Source organism: Scylla paramamosain, chromosome 15, assembly GCF_035594125.1.
Source record: "Scylla paramamosain isolate STU-SP2022 chromosome 15, ASM3559412v1, whole genome shotgun sequence".
NCBI classification, from domain to species: domain Eukaryota; kingdom Metazoa; phylum Arthropoda; class Malacostraca; order Decapoda; family Portunidae; genus Scylla; species Scylla paramamosain.
In genome coordinates, this window is record NC_087165.1 from 10,276,012 (window position 1) to 10,293,511 (window position 17,500).

The window sequence follows — 17,500 nt, forward strand, 5'->3', positions numbered from 1 at the left end:
AAGGACTTGAAGGGTAATTTGGCTTTCCTTCAGGTTTTATTATTAGTAGAGCATTCTTCTATGCTACTAAAGCTACGCAGACTAATTTGCTATTTGATGGAGAGTGGAAACGTGACTGGTGAAAAGAAGCAAGACTATTATTCCTTGAAGTTTCAGCGTCTTATTCTGACTACTTTTAAGAGTATTAGTGGAAGATATTGTAGTTTTCAAAGATTTTATTTTTATAAAGAAATACAAACAGCAACAGAACCCCAGATCCTTATTAAGCTGCTTGATTACACTACACTAATTACTGGCATTGCAAAAAGGACACCAGAGTGAGAGGCTCCTCAGTCCTCATCCTTCCTTTCGTTATCCTGATGGTTCGTCAAGGATTCAATTAATGGAAACAAAGCAACCTTAGAAACCCTGAACTAATCATAGAGTGAACTTTCAAAAATCATTCTAGCGGAAGAACAAAGCGTTTCAAAATACGGAGCGTCATGTTTTGGTAAATGAGAATGATGTGTTTGATATTGTGACGAATGTTTGTTGAGGCTGATTGCGAGGACGAGTGGGGGACTGCCTTGCCTTGTCTCGTCCTGTACACTCCCCGCCACTGCTAAGCTAATGAGCCTTTGTGTGCGGGAACATCAATTTTTGTCTTTGTTTTGCTTTGTGGTAATTCATTCTTCTCCTCCATCACCACTGCCACCACTACCACCAAGACCACGGCCTCCTCCTCCTCGCCTTTCATCACTAAGAATTTTTTTTTTTTTTTTTCATTTCACTCCTCCCTCTCCCCCATCTACACCTTCCCCCCACTATCTCTCCCTCTCCCTCTCTCTCTCTCTCTCTCTCTCTCTCTCTCTCGCTCTCTCTCGCTCTCTCTCTCTCTCTCTCTCTCTCTCTCCCTCAGCGAATACCACCTGGCCACCGCTGCACCACCTTAATTAACGGTGGTGGTGGTGGTTGCGCAGGTGAAAAAAAGGAAGAGCACACCTTTCTCATTTTCCCTTAACTCTCCTCCTCCTCCTACTCCTCCTCTTCCTCCTCCTTCTCCTCCTCCTCCTCCTCCTCCTCCTCCTCCTCCTCCTCCTCCTCCTCCTCCTACTACTACTACTACTCTTCTCCTCCGCGTCTTTCACTTCCTCTTCTTCCAATAACTCTCTCTCTCTCTCTCTCTCTCTCTCCCTCTCTCTCTCTCTCTCTCTCTCTCTCTCTCTCTCTCTTAACTCGTTTTTTTTCACTGTTTCCCTTTTCATTCACTTTTGTTATTTCTTTGTTCGCCTTTCTTCATTTCCCTCTTTTATTTTCTTATTTTCTTCTTCATCCTTCCTCTTCTCCGCCTTTAACTCCTCTTTTCCTCATCTTTCACCATCTCCTCTTTCGTTTATTGATTTTACTTATCGCTTAATCTTTCTAATTCATTTGTCTTCTTTCTCCCTGTCCCCTTTTCTCATATCATTCTTTTCTTCTTCTCTTTGTTTATCCCCTTCATTCATTTTTCCTCATCCTGTTTTCCTTCTCCTTCTTTGTATTTAACTAGTTTTCTTTCTTTCCTATTCTTCTTCTTCTTCTTCTTCTTCTTCTTTGTGTTCATATTTTCGTATTTTTCTCCTCTCCCTCCTTTCTTCACGTCTTGGTTTTATTTATCGCATTTTTCTTTTATTTCATCCTCGTCATTATCTCTTCTTCCTTCTTTTCCTTCGATTTTCTTTCTCTCCTCATTTTATCATTATCTCTCTTCATTATTATTTTTTTCTTCTTTCTGTTTCTCCCTTTCTGTCTTTTTATCTTATTTGTTCTCTCTCTATTCCTCACGCTTGTTTCTTTCCTCGTGCCATGGACTCTCTCTCTCTCTCTCTCTCTCTCTCTCTCTCTCTCTCTCTCTCTCTCTCTCTCTCTCTCTCTCTCTCTCTCTCTCTCTCTCTCTCTCTCTCTCTCTTCTTCCTTTGGGGTTGGATTCCCTTCTCCTGCACATAGATGAGATGAAATCGTCTCACACACACACACACACACACACACACACACACACACACACACACACACACACACACACACACACACACACATTCATTAATTTTCTCCTGGGCATTTTTCGTCTTGTTTTCCGCCAAGTTTAGTGGAACAATGAATTTTTTATATTCCTCGCTTCTTCCCGGTTTTTTTTTTTTTATTGTCCTTTTTGTCTCTCTTTTTCTTACTTTCGATCTTTGTTTGCAAGTATGCGTATTCGTTGGTGCGTCATTGTGTGTGTGTGTGTGTGTGTGTGTGTGTGTGTGTGTGTGTGTGTGTGTGTGTGCGCGCGTCTTTGTGTGTGTGTGTGTGTGTGTGTGTGTGCGCGCGTCTTTGTGTGTGTGTGTGTGTTGGGGGACGGAAGTGGATGGGTGTTTGGATGGATCTCTCTCTCTCTCTCTCTCTCTCTCTCTCTCTCTCTCTCTCTCTCTCTCTCTCTCTCTCTCTCTCTCTCTCTCTCTCTCTCTGCATTCAAGATTCTAATTTGTATATTTCTTCTCATGTATTTTCTGAGAAGTTTGTGTGTGTGTGTGTGTGTGTGTGTGTGTGTGTGTGTGTGTGTGTGTGTGTGTGTGTGTCGGGCACGTGCTTATTACTCCTCTCGTCCTCTCAAGTGGTCGTGTTTACATTTCATTCGGTATTTGTTTATTCATGTATTCATTCATTTATTATTCACGTAGTTATGTATGCAGGTGTTCATATGTTCATTTACCATCATGTGGTTGTTATTCATTTATTCAGTCAGTCCTGCTTATCTTTTTGAATAAGGATATGTATGTGAATATGTATGTATGTATGTATGTAATGTTGTTTAACTCTTACAATTTCTCATTCAATTAACAGTTTTTTTTTAGAGACAAACTTTCATATAAAATTCACTTATATATTCTTGCAGTCCAAAGGAAGGTAAAAATAACCTTCTATTCTACTCAAACCTTTTGTATCTTATTCTCTTTATTCTCTTTCTCTTATTCTCTTCTACTCTCTTTTGTCTCCTCTGTCTCCACGCAAACGATTTTTACAATGCAGTGGAGGTCAGCGAAGGACGTCCGTAGCAGCAAAGGAGTTAGATTGATCGATACTTTTTACTTGGGAATATTGTAACTGAGTAAAGAACAAGAGAGTGAGGAACTGTCCCGCATCATTAGGAAGCACAACAAAAAAAAATTCACTATAAACTTTTGTGAAGAGAGTGACTCAAGTGGAGTGTTTGCTCTAACATAATACTGAAATTGGGGAGAGAGAGAGAGAGAGAGAGAGAGAGAGAGAGAGAGAGAGAGAGAGAGAGAGAGAGAGAGAGAGAGAGAGAGAGAGAGAGAGAGAGAGAGACTGCTTTACAATTTATAATTTATGACCAGCTGATGCATTTTTATTTGGTTGTTTTCACTACTAGGTCAAGTATTTAGTTTCGTCCTGAAATAACGCGCGAGAAAGGAATTTGGCAGCAGGAATTTATATATTAATTTTAGTGGAATGTGGCGGTGAGGGAGAAACACGGGATGAAGCAAAAGTACTCCACATTCTTTAACATTTTGCCTGTTGTCTTCTTCAGAGAGGGAATCCAGATTAGGAAATACTTTTAGACCCAAGACACCAGCAAGCCTGACTCGTCTCTCCTTTAGTAGTCCTTCCTATTCTTTTAACCTAACCTAACTTGGCCCAACCTAACCTAACTTAACCATACCTAACTAACCAAAATTAACTTAACCAAACCTAACTTAAATATAACTTAAACAAACCTGACCTAAACATTAATTGCCTCTTCTACGTATAGTATGCCTTTCTATTTTCTTTTATGGGAGAGAAAATTAAAGGTCATTTTTCCTAAATTTATTGCTCTTGGATCTTCCCTTATACATTAAAGAAAGAAAAAGGAGAAAGATTTAATCCACACACCAGTATTGACACAGTACACACAAGAAGGCAATGGTTTAAGTGGCCACGTGTTGCTAATCCATAAAAATCACATCTCATTGCATTTCGAGTCACCAACAGGGGAAGACGTTACACTCGCACACATCAAGGCGAAGGGAAGGTTTGTTGAGTGTTCCTACTGACGCAACAAGGCGGGGTTGGAATACTGGATGAGGCTCGTTGTGTACAATAGCCATGGATGGATGCAGCAAGAGAGATGAGTCTGTGTTCGCATGCCAAGTAGTGTGTCTCGATTAGTTCCTTTATTCTCATTCCCTTATTCTGTTTTCCTTATTGTTTCAATACTGTGTCATCAGTTAAGTCTTTACTCAAGAAACAATTACAGGATCTGATTTAAGTTTAAAATTTGTGTTTCTTTTTTTATCAAGAGCTTGAAAAACATCTCTAATTATTCGTCCGCTTGAAATATATCTTTACCTCCTCTGTTCTGACTAAAATACATGCCCTAATGAAGCTTGAAAATGGTGTGTGGTGTCGAATGGGCCAATTGTTCTCTGTTCCCTGTCCATTATTCTTGTTATGATGTGTATACCTCCAGACAAATTGGAATGCTCACTGAAATACTTATTACTGTTATGAATTATTTCAACACGTGAACTACAGCAGACACGTCTTTCCGTCTGTACAACAAAGCTGATATAAGCAAAATTCTCACGCCCAGTAATCAGGATAAGACAAAAATAATATGTTCAAGCTTGATAAAGTTATGTTTAAGAAAGAGATAGGAAGGAATTGCTTCTCAAACAGTGTGGTATGTGAATGAAATAGTCTCGGTAATCAAGGTGTTAGTGTCGAGTCATAAGGGAGCTTTAAAAGAAGATAAGATAGATTTATGAATGAGGATGATAGGTGGAAATAGGTAGATATGTTTCATACTGGGACTGCCACGTGTAGGCCTGAAGGTTTCTTGCAAAATCCCTAATTTTTTTACGATATGTTCTTATATGTTCTGATTTACGGCGCCTTCCATCCTAGACTTCATTAATACTATTGGGAAAATTGTAACCTGGTATACGAAATTCATAAAAAAAAAAAAAAATGTGAACTCGACAGCATAGAAAAGTGTTAATAATCACGTATTTTCATCACTCAGTCTTATAATTATCAGGTTAATGTTTTCCCCGTAGTACCTCACGTTCCCCAGTGATCTACCCTGCACCTTGAGACTTTTTGACTCAAACACCCTCCCTTGCCCTCCCTGCTCACCTTTATAATTCTCCTTAAGTTCTTTTTTTTTTCCATACTTTTCCACTTGTTTTTATTTATTTATTTATTTATTTGTTTATCTATTTATTTATTTACTTGGCTGCTTATGTTTTTCTATGGTGTGCTTTTATCCAGTGTGCCTCTGTTCTCCTGCTCATCGTCTTCCTAGTCTCTTTGTCTTTTCATTCTCTCTTTCTTTTTTTTTTCATGATTTTTATTTTAGCTTCTTTTTTGGAAATGTTTTTTTCGCTCAGCCTTTCTTGTCTTTTACCCTTCTGCCTTCGTTCTCTTGCTTTTCCTCATTATCATTATCCTTCATTTCTTCCTTGTTTTTGCTAAGATAATATTCCCCGAGGTTAACTTTTTTTTATTCTCTCTAAAGGGCTTTGTACGTTATTTCTCTATTACCATACACATTAAAAAAAACCTTCGTGAGCGTATGATGTAAAGTTTTGATCCAACTTTATTGCGATTCCTCTGTACCTTGGTGTCGGGTGTCCTCTCCTGCCTACGAGTTGCTGCGCCGTGGCTGATGGGCATCGCCTTCTTCATGGCATTTATAGCAACTCATTCCCTAGAGATTCTGGTGTAGCAAATGGTAACCTTGATTCTTAAACGCGTACGGGTGATTGTTCCTTGCAGGCTGTGAGTGGAAGGGGAAAAAGGTTAACTCGATTATTTCGTCATAAACAACTTTAATTGTGTTATTCGATAGCTTTCTGTTTTATTACGCTCTTATTGTTCATTTGGTATGTATCTCGGAATCAGTGTTAGTTAAGTTAGTTTAGGTTACGTTAGATTAGGTTATATATACTTATAAGTCGGTAGTCTTGAGAGCGTCACACGCCACACAACTTAACAAAAATGCAATAATTTACGAAAAAAAAAATGTGTTGTCGATCGTCCGGCTTTTGATGTCTCTGTTACTTTGAATAGAGAACCCAATTTGAAAAAAAAAAAAAAGTAGTCGCTGGGACGTAAAAATCTAAAGTCTCTTATTTTAAATGAAAACGGGAAATGGGAGAGAAAAAAACTGAGTGTTAATACCTTAATTAATGTGATAGCTCGTCTCGGCTGCCAGGCAGTCCTACCAACTGTCCTCTCTCTCTGCCCTTACTCTCCACTTTCCTTTTCTAAAAATCATTACTGCAAACTTTCCAGAGAGCCTACGACTGTACTGCCTCAAGACACATCTCCAACCACTACCTTAACTCACCTCAAGCACATTTAGTATTCCCTTTGATATAAAGACGAACACCGCTTCTTTTATACTCTGCAACAGGTGGCTTAGCTTGTTTATTAAGGATCAGCTCATTTCACTGACTTGATAGAAGATAGTGAGAGCAGCATATAGGTAGAAGAATGATGGAGCTGAATATGGACTGAGGGAATAGACTTGGCAGACTGAAAGATAGATGTGAGCACTACAAGAGAGGTGATTCGAGAAAGGTGTGAGAGAAGGGATAAAAACGGAGTCTTGTGGAAAAATATTGATGATCAACACCTCCATCTTCCCATTTCTGTTCTATGGCTTTCGTCGCCATCATCCCACGCCGTCCTTTGCTGCATCCTCCTACTACACGTTTCTTTGTTATTTATTTACGTCTAACGTTCCTCACATAAGACCTGTGTCGCTGCTATTTTTCCCTTCTTTTTAGCTTCCATACTGCACTCCCTCAGCACATTTCTGCTCCATTATATAATCTCAATTCACTTTTTTTTCACGTTTTCCTTACCTCCGTGTACACCATCTCAGCATATCGTTTTATTCACTAGAAGCGTTGGGAAGAAGTAGGTTGCTTGGTGACATGACAGAAGTGTTTGAATAGCTTAGAGGGTTCGACAGAGGAGATACAAAGCAGGTTCTTATTATTCAGGGAACAAGTTGGAGCTGGTATGAATGGTTATAAAACAGAAAAATTCAGGCTCTGAGAGGAAATCGGAAAAAAAAAAATTAGTTTAAACATAAGGTTTTGGATGAGTGGAATAAGCTTAGTGAGAACGTAGTAGATGCACACGGTAAGTAGTTTCAGTAGGAGCTTAGTTAATTTATGAATGAAGATGACAGATTGTAAGTTCTAGGTGTTTAGGAGTTCCCTTTTATAAACCATCTGACCTTTTTGTAAGCTCCAAATTTTCTTACTTATGTTCTTACCTCTCTATACTATCTCAACACACTGCCTTGTTTAGATGTCCTTATTTCTCTATTCCAATCCAATACATTTCCTAATTCGCTACACAATATCAACACGCCGTTTTGTTTTGCTGTTTCTGTTCATACATACCATCCCCACAACACTGATCCTCATTCCTTACGTCATCTCCCCAGACTTTTAGCAATCCTTCTCTCTTTGTACTATCTTAACACTGCCTACTTCAGCTGTACCTACCTCACTACGTACCATCTCAACTCACTCACTGTTTTGTTATGCTGCATCACTCCACAACACTGCACTGCCTTAATTCTGAATGTTTATCCTGGCCACAATGTTTACGGTACATGTCCCTGAAAATGATGTTATGATGTTGTCCTTCACATAATAGTGCTTATGCTGGACGTTAGACTCATAATGTATCATCACTTTGTCATCGTGTAATAGAGAGCGACATTTTGACCTCTTTCTCCTCCTCTCCTGGCGGTCCCTCCCTCAAAGACTGTTAGATTCGTGTCGTGGGACATTCACACCTCCAGCTTCGAGGTTCGTGTACAAAGTGCCGCCCTTCTGTTGTGTAAGCCTTTGCCACATTCTCGCTCAAGTGTAGAACAACATTCTCCCGCGTGTTAACTTTATGACTGACTTTACAAGATAAGTGAATGTTATTGTTGTTCTTGTTACTGAAGCTATTATTTGCACGACGAAGAGCACTACTACTACTACTACTACTACTAATACTACTACTGTTGCTGCTGCTGCTGTTGCTATATATTTATGTTCCTATACTTATTGACAAAACTGGCCAATTTCATACACTTTTCACGCCTCTTATATGCCTCATTACAGTGACATGCGTCACTGTAATGGGTTATCGCTATTCGTGCACACTTGTTCACACACACACACACACACACATTCACAGCTGTAGATAAGGACAGTCAATCATGCATAATTCAATATTTGGTTATTATCATTACCCATTTCTTCCCATGTTGATAAGCCTTAAATGAATCAATCAACCAGTCCCTCTCTCCTTCTCCTCCTCCTCCTCCTTCTCCTATAATAAATACAGAAAAAACTATAAGTATATTTTTATCATATACTAAATAAGGCAATGTCTATCAACTAACTAGTAAATTAACTAATAAATGTAAATCTTATAAAAAAAGTTACATAATTTTGGGAGATTGACGCAAGCATCACTGGAGTCACCACATGATACCTGATTTCGAATACGAGATGGCGAAAAAGTGACGTGTAATGATGACTGAGTAACACGAGGGAGCACAGCGACGTGCCGCCAATAGCATTCCAAGTAATGATGGGGGTTGCGTTTAGGCTGGAGTGACCTGTTACATTAAAGAGAGACAAATGACTGACAGTGGATTACGAGATATTATTTAGTTGAAAGGCAAGGCATATTTTACTGTACACGAATTCACGCCGTCAGCATTCCTCCAACCAATGAAAGGAAATGTTTAAAACAGATTGATTGAAAAGAGATCAGTGCTTGACAGTGCATTGTCAGATGTTATGTAGTTGAAGAGTTTGACGTAATGAAGAGCTTGACGAAATCATGCCATCAATATTCCTCCGAGTAATGAAGGGAAATGTTTTGCTTGGACCTGTTATTCTTGTTTACTGATTAAGGAGAGATTAGTGATTGTCAGTGCATTACGAGATGTTATTTAATGGAGGGATATGGCGTATTGTACTGTACACGAGGCCACGCGCACCTGTAGTGTATACCTCCCTTCCCACCTTTACGTCACCCCTGTCCCCGGTGCATATAACGTCCCCTATTTTCCTGCCGGCAATGTGTCAGTCTTTTGAAGTGATCTTTTCAATTTTGCGTCCCTTCAATTTTTTTTTTCTTTTTTTTCTTCGTTCCCACTTTTGGTAAAATAGTAAATACTTGTGTAGTCAAAATTATTATACAGAGTGATGGCCATTTCATAGTGAGTGGAGTAGTTTTTATAACAAAGATTAGCAGAGTGCAGTTTTTTTTTTTTTTTTTTTTTTTAGATATAAGGTACAGAGCAAACTGATATGCTAGCGAAAGTATATCATGCACAGTTCCTGTATTGTGTAGTGTTTCTTTAGGAGATCAGGAGCTACTAAAAAAAAATGCAAAATTTTCAAAGATCGAACTTTAAAGAAATATATAAAGGGAAGAAAAAGGAAAATAAAACAAACATAAAACTCTTCCGTAAAGTCGAAGCCTCCAGGTGAGCAGCACGTGTTGTCAAGTGTAGACGGCGTAGCGCGGGCTTACCTGACGAGCACACCATAATTACCACACAATACTGGGACGAGTGGAGGTTTAATGCACAGCGCAGGTGGTTAAGATTATCTGATGCGGGACGTGTGTTAATATCAGTACTGCATCTGATGTCACGATCTGCACACGTAGCGCTGGAGCTCCAGCGCTTATAAGGGCTACGCCGAGCTTAATGGTACAGTTCGTTCTTAAAATACCAAAAATTCATGCTACTTTTTTTTTTTTCGTCACTGTGCAAATAATGTCTGAAAAATTTCGTTTTTGTCGCGATGTAAAGACGTAAGTGATAAACAAATAGTTGCAATACTATCATGATTTGGAGACTAACCCTTTCAGTCCTAGTGCAGACAGCTTCCAAAGCGTCATCAAAATAGGAATTAATTAATCAAAATAAAATTGATAATATACAGCAGTGTTGCATAAGTCACTAGATCATTTAAAACCCGTAATAAAGAAAAGCATTATCTTAACTTGATGGAATATTCTAAAGACCTCTAGAATATAATAAAATGGACGCTTTGGTACAAAAAGAATTAACAACAGATTATGACACATTATAATAAAGTGAATAAAATACAGTAATGTTGAATGAATCCCTAGATAATTGAAACCACTTTAATGAAGAAAATTATCATCTTTAACTTAATCAAACCCTGTAGTCGATGTCTTGGTACTGAAGACTTGATAATGCATAACATGGTAATTTATAGAACACGACGCATTGTACTGCATATGAGATAGTATCACTCTGCATCCCAGATAACACAACACTGTATCCCTTCCAATATGACCCAGCAGCTCATGGTGACGCTGGTAACCAAATATAGGATACGGTCACGTTTAGGGAAGCAGTAAGGAGGAAAAGGGAAGCAATAAAGGAGAGAAGTAGATCTGAATACACTTAACACACTTGCAAGTTACTATTTTTTCCCCTACAGTGTCTCAAATTTCCCGAGTTTCGCAGAGACAGTAATCAGGACAGAAGAAGAAATAATGGTTTAAAGCTTGATAAAGTTTGATTTAAAAAAAAATAGATATAAAGGAATTGGTTCTTAAACATAGTGGTAGATAAATGAAGACATTAGGGAGTTTTATAAAGAAGATTAGGAAAATTTATGGATGAGAATGACGTCTGGAAAAATCTAGGCATATTTCATACAGGGACTGCCACGTGTAGGCCTGATGGTTTCTTCCAGCTTCCCTTATGTTCTTATGCTCTTATCTAAGCAGCACTTTGGTGAACACGTGGCCAGTAGTGTGCCCGTCTTATAGGGTTAAGGGGAGCGGTGGAGATGCAAGGTGGTGGAGTACTGAATATACATAAATCTTACTTGAGCTTGACGTCTTGAGGAGCTGTGGTGGGAGCCGGATGGTGGTGGTGGGAGTAGTGGTAGTGTTGGTGGTGGTGGGGATGGTGACTATGTAGTGATGTTTAATGGTGGTGATGAGGTGCTGTGTTACTTAGTGGTGGTGATGTGTTCAAGAATAGCGTGGATGGAAGGCGGTTCTAATTTCCATGAACGTTTAATGATGCACGTTTTCTGTGGATTACTTTACGGAGGGGGGACTACTACATAAAACGCTTTCTTAAGTCTTGTTGCCATTCTTACTCCCAGAAGTTACCGGCACACACGAACATTGCGAAAGAGAACTATTTAATCATGAATATTTGCGTGAGTAGTAATTCATATGATAGTTTATTTTTAATTAATGCTTACTATTTAATTTGCTGTTTAATTGGTGCACGAACACCATTTGCAAAAGTAAGTCATCATGTGGAAAGGAAGGGAAGGAAAGAGAAGGGAAAGGAAAAGAAAGGGAATAGATTAATGAAAGAAGGAAGGAGACGAAGAGGTGACAAAAGAGAAACTAAATAGAGAAGGGAAAGGACAGGAATATAACGATAAATGGAGAAAGGGTGGAAGGGAAATATATTAAATAGGAGAAAAGGGGAAAAAGAAGAGAGGAGACAAAAAAGAAAGAAAAGGAAAGTAAAGAGAAGAGAAGAGACAAAAAAAAGAAAATCAGTAAATGAAGGAAGAGAAACAACAAAATGATTCAAGTACTAACACGATAAACTTGCAATAACACTGAATGAATGGGTGAAAAAAAAAAAAAAAGAAAAAAAAAAATTTCAAACACCAGCAACTACAACAGCAACACGAGGTGGGAGCAGCAGCAGCCCTGATTGACTTGTTGCGTCGCGGAGCACGTGTGTGACATGGTGTGGGTGAGCAGGAGCGATGACAGCAAAACAAATGATCTTCCAAGTGACGTGATATGTGGAGAGGGTGTTTGGGGGCGTTTGTGGTGGCGTGTGGCGGGGCTGACAGCAGTGGTTAAGTGGGTGACGGTGGTGGTGATGCGGTTAGGCGGTGATGGCGGACACCAGGATCCCGCACCAAATGAACTACTCACGTCGGAGGTTTGCGGATCACTGGCGGCCGCATGCTGGTAAGTCGGTTCGCCGTGACCCAAGGCAAGGCAACACGCATGACAGAAAACCAGACCGGCTCGAGGGGAAACTTAAACAGAGTAACAAGAGTATGTTGATTAGAGTTTTTTTATTGATTTGCTTCTTATTCTTTGTACTTTTTAACTTTATAAAAAGGAATGACTGTCACTTGATTAGAATTATAGTACTGGATAATGGAAATGAGGGAGATATAAGGTTATTTGAAGTGGAAAGCAGAGAGAGAGAAAGAGAGAGAGAGAGAGAGAGAGAGAAAGACTCGTATCGACTATAAGAGACAATCTAACTGAAAGTGAAACAAACGTGGACACACATCTTCTGGTTTCAATTCTGCAACATCGTGAATAGAACTGTTTCTCCGTATTCCTTATTTCGGTGGATGTGGGATGCTGTTGTCTTGTCTGTCGCCATCAAGTGAGCGACAGACGGATTCTTGTTATCTGATCGTCCCCTGTTGAAGAATTGTTGTTTATTTCTCCCGTCAGTTAAAATAGGAAAAAAAAAGCAGGGAAATTAATAGAAACGAAAAGAAATATTATGCCTTTTCATTTTATCCTTTATTTTCTTTTCCTCTTTTTTTCATGTGGCTTTAATTCTGATGCATTGCTTGTATTTTATATTTCCAGATGAGGTAAAAATGCGTGCTGGAGGAGGTGGAGTATTTGGGGAAGGTAAGACTACTTGAGTACGTTTTCTCTCTCTCTCTCTCTCTCTCTCTCTCTCTCTCTCTCTCTCTCTCTCTCTCTCTCTCTCTCTCTCTCTCTCTCTCTCTCTCTCTCTCTCTCTCTCATATTCTACATACCGGCAGTTACTTTCTTCCAATATACAGTACCACTATTCTAAATGGCTAAGACACGCTCCTTCTTATGGTGCCCTCAAGTATATGATCACTAGCGAAGGCGATGAAAAACCGTGAGAGGAATTTGCACAGTTAGGTAGTGTGATAAATGCCACAATAATTAATATAACTCTGGAATCCTGTGAGGGAAAAAATGGGCGAGGAACTTGACAGAACTTAAGACTTTAATTTGAGATAAAGGAAAATATAATGTGATACGAGTGGAGGAAGAAGCAGAAAAAAAATATAATATTCAAGTAAAATAAACTTAAACAGGAAAGGACGTGATAGATTAAAATTAGGAACCAGTTAATTACTTGAAGAATATAAAAACAAAAACTATATATATATTTACTCAAAACTTGAACAAAGGAGGATTTATAAAAGGCAGGATCAAGAGGAAGGAAATAAAAGAAGAGAAGAGAAAATACAACATCAAAGTCGAATAATAAGAGGGACGAAGATTAGTTTTTATAAAAAGCTGCACAACTTACGAACAGGTTTAATTACCGTGCGTTGAAAGTTTAATGTGTGTGTGTGTGTGTGTGTGTGTGTGTGTGTGTGTGTGTGTAAGTGTGAGTGTGGAGTGTTTGGCTGGCTAGGTGGGTGTATATGAAAGAGAGAGAGAGAGAGAGAGAGAGAGAGAGAGAGAGAGAGAGAGAGAGAGAGAGAGAGAGAGAGAGAGAGAGAGAGAGAGAGAATCTTGGAAATCCACAGCAAATTATAATATCTTTTAGAAACTCAGTCATGTGGCCCTTATAAATGTGAAATGCATTTAAAAAAAATGACTTATATAATATGTCTTGGAAGTCTTATAAAGTCCTTTTAGCCGCCATTGTACGGAAGGGACCGAGAGTGGACGTCCGTTCCAGCATAATATCTCCCTTTTATTAAATTATAATGAAATATTCCGTAACATCATAACACTGATTCCATTAAGTTAATAAGAAAATTTTATGTTCGGAATGTTGCTGCTTTTGCGTTGAAGTTTGATCGTTAAGAACATAAGAACATGCTAAGGGAAGCTGCAAGAAGCCATCAACCCTATAAGCATTCGTGCCTTAAACCATTCCTCATCCCTCATCCCTCATCCCTATCCATTAAATTGTCTAATCTTTTCAACCTCTCTATCGACTCGGATAAGGAAAGCTGCTTTGGATAAAGTTGTTTCAAAAGCGCAATCCCAATATATGTAACAAGCTTTTTTTACCTCGTTTTGTTTTCATTTATGAACCCTTGGACCGCTGATGGCACATATGATATTACTCTTGTTAATCAAAAATTCAACTACATACACCAAAAAGCTCTATTAGGCATTCGGTGACAACTTTTGTTGTGACGGTAGTTTTTTAAAACCTTCATCTGCATGTATACAAGACCATTATGCCAAGCTGAGAAGAAGCTGTGGCAGTCAAAGAGTTAAGGGCTCTCTGACTATCTCGCTGTCTCTGTCTCGGTCTTTCAACACTAGAGAGAATTCGTCGTTAAAAATACAACTTTTATCGCGAGATACTTGCTAACCCGACAGAAAAATAACGAGATTTCAAAAGTTATCAGCGAAAAAAGAAATAATTAAAAACAGAGCGGAACTGGTTTGCGGATTATGTCTGACGGCATTTCCTTCTTGCGTCACACCTACATGCAGGCTCTCCGGGATCAGTGCACCACATCCTCCTTCATTCCTTCATGGTATTTTACGCAGAAATTACACATATGAGTGCAAAGTACATAGCTATAATTCAAGTTTATGTACCACCACAACACACCAAGCAACACATCAACCATTTCAACCTTATTGTATCTATATAAGAACACAAGAAAATAAGGGAAGCTGCAAGATGCCATCAGGCCTACACGTGGCAGTCCCTGTATAAAAAGTGCCTACCATTTTCCACCATCACATCCATTCAAAAAGTCATCTAATCTTATGTTAAAACTCCCTATTGACTCTGCACTAACAACCTGGTCACTGAGTCTGTTGAAGCATTGAATCTTGCACACCAAGAGACGTATTCAGAAACACTAAGCTCTCTCACCACGACTATTTTCAAAAGCCACAAAGATGATCTGCTCGGTTCACAGGAGTGTTTCTCCTGCTAATAATGCGAAAACCTTGTTCATCTACCCTTAGAAATATAAAAACACTCTTAAAACCCTGTGTCACTTCAATCAGAGCCTTTTTTAAGTGCAGTGAGGATGCGGCACAGAAGCGTTTCAGAATATGGTTCCAGAACACCAAACATATATCTTACGCCAAATTTGTTACTTAAAGATTAAAAAACCACATTACATAACCTCTCTATAAGAAAGGAAAAGGGAAAACGACATTCACATCACCACAACTTCACAGAGAAATAAGAGGCACTTAAGGAAACTTCAAGCACCACCAAGGGAAAAGAAACTCCATACTCACCTGGCCTGCGGCGTCGTAAGGGAATAGGCGCCCTTTTAACCCCGACTCCTCCGCCCCCAACCACCCCCTCCTGGCCCCCTTCCTCCAGCAGGCAGCTCATCATGATCACTGTAGTGGAAGGGGGGCGCCTTAGCACGTCACAAGGGGCACTTCGGAAGGCCTCGTGGGTAGCCTCCTTCTCCGTGTCACGTCCTTAAGATCTCATAAGTCTCCTTTCTCTTAGTCCACCAGCACGCTCACGTCATCCAAGGGGTACGTCTCCCGAAGGCACGTTCCTCAATGGTTCGCTTCCCGGAACACGTCTCAAGGGCACGTTATCCAGGGCACGTTCACGAAGGCACGTCTCCGCTGGCTACGTCTCCCTTTCCGGACTCCTCTTGTCCTACCCTGCCTTTGTTCACGTTCGTTTTATTGTTCCGGTTAAAAGCGTTACCTTACTGTCGGTTCTCTCTCTCTCTCTCTCTCTCTCTCTCTCTCTCTCTCTCTCTCTCTCTCTCTCTCTCTCTCTCTCTCTCTCTCTTCCTTATTATTCCATTTTAGTTTCCTTTTCTTGTTTACCTTTACCCTCCTCCTCCTCTTTCTCCTTCTCTTCCTCTTTCTCCTCCTCCTCCTCCTCGTCCTCCTCCTCCTCCTCCTCCTCCTAGTTCCTTCACTGTTTCATCCTCTTCTGTTCATTCACGTCCTATTCCTCCTCCTCCCACCACCACCACCACCACCACCAGCTTCACGTCCTCTCCTCTTTGCTAGCACGCTACTATATTTTTACGTTTTTTTTTTTCTATCCTTTCTCTGTTAGTCAGCCTGCGAACACGTCCAGAATATTTTGGGCCAGCAGGATTAGACTTGTAGGCTCCCGTGATGGTTCCCAGAAGTGAGAGTACGTGAGTTTCTGGACGTTTCACATGCGCAGTCTTTTGCTTTCATCCGAGTCTTTTCATCTGACGCAGTCCATAGTGCTGGAAATTCCGTCAGAGAGAGAGAGAGAGAGAGAGAGAGAGAGAGAGAGAGAGAGAGAGGTGTGTGTGTGTGTGTGTGTGTAAAGAAAAAAAAAAAGAAACGGTATTGACAGCTAAATATAGATACAAGTCGAAAAAAATAAATATATATATGAATGACTGGCGAGGCAAAGACAGGTGGGAGAGATTTAGGAGAAACGCGATGCACTGGAATTAATATGAAGGATACACGAATATAGGTCTGATATTGATGCTGGTGGAGGAATACCCGTCCAGGTTTACACGCTAGGAAAAGAAAAGGGAGTCGAGTGAATGCGTCAGGAAAAGAGTGCTGGGAGAAGCGAAACGTGATATACTCGGTGGAAAATGGAAGGCTAGTGTGAATATAAGCAGTGAGTTTGTATTTGACGGAGAAATGGAGATATGCTTCATAGAATCGGAAAGGCAGACGACTGAATGCACAAGTAAATATAGAAGGGATAAGCGAAACACCTACACGAAGGAAAATGTAAAGGATGATGTGTCATTTTATATGGAAGGAGACTGAGGAAGAAAATTTAAATATACCTTAAATATGAAAGCAAAAAAAAAAAATAAATAAAATAAATAAATAAATAAATAAAATAATGGTTTGAAGCAGAGGTGAACAAAAACTTGGAACGTAATGACTCAGTGTTCAGAAAGAGTGAGTTATAGAAGTGATGAGACAACCTTTGCTGATTAGTGAGTCATAGAAACAGTGAAGCAATGTTTGGTAAGACTGAATCATACATAATAATGAGGCAGCGTTTATAGAATATTGAATGAAAAATAATGGGTCAACATTTTGGAACAGTGAGTCATACAAATAATGAATCAACGTTTATGAAATATTAAATAAAAAATAATAAGGCAACGTTTTGAAGCAATGAGTCAAGGAAACGCTGAGTCATGGAAACAGTGATTCGTAGAAAAACGTAAGGAGATTGTGAGTCATGGGAATAGTGAAGCAACGTTTGGAAGCAATGAGTCATGAGAACAGTGACTCATCAGAAAAAAGAGTTGGTAACAGTGACGCAAAGACCAGATGTCTCGTTTTGCAACACACTGAAAATCTGAAGCTTTTCTTCGTTGAGCAGAGACTTAATCACCACTAATGAGAAAGATATGGGCATGATATGGGTAGGATAAGGAGATAACATGGTGAAGATTGAGGGGTGATATGGGAAAGATATACAGAATATTTAGTTAGGCACTAGCATGTT

General features: G+C 39.5%; 1 protein-coding gene across 11 annotated transcripts in view; it reads right to left on the reverse strand.

Moving 5' to 3' along the window:
• The window catches only part of LOC135107406 (probable 3',5'-cyclic phosphodiesterase pde-5), a 154,482-nt gene that overhangs the window by 79,807 nt on the left and 57,175 nt on the right, over positions 1-17,500 (reverse strand). For 4 of the 11 annotated variants that reach the window (XM_064017238.1, XM_064017239.1, XM_064017234.1 and 1 more), the window contains exon 2: positions 15,301-15,691. The exons of 5 other annotated variants lie outside the window; for them this stretch is intronic. In XM_064017238.1, coding sequence (XP_063873308.1) covers positions 15,301-15,403 — 103 coding nt within the window. In that variant the 5' untranslated portion in view covers positions 15,404-15,691. Of the gene's footprint in view, positions 1-10,907; positions 11,469-15,300; positions 15,692-17,500 lie in introns of those variants that run through there. 2 more of the 11 variants (XM_064017236.1, XM_064017245.1) reach the window with 2 other exon arrangements.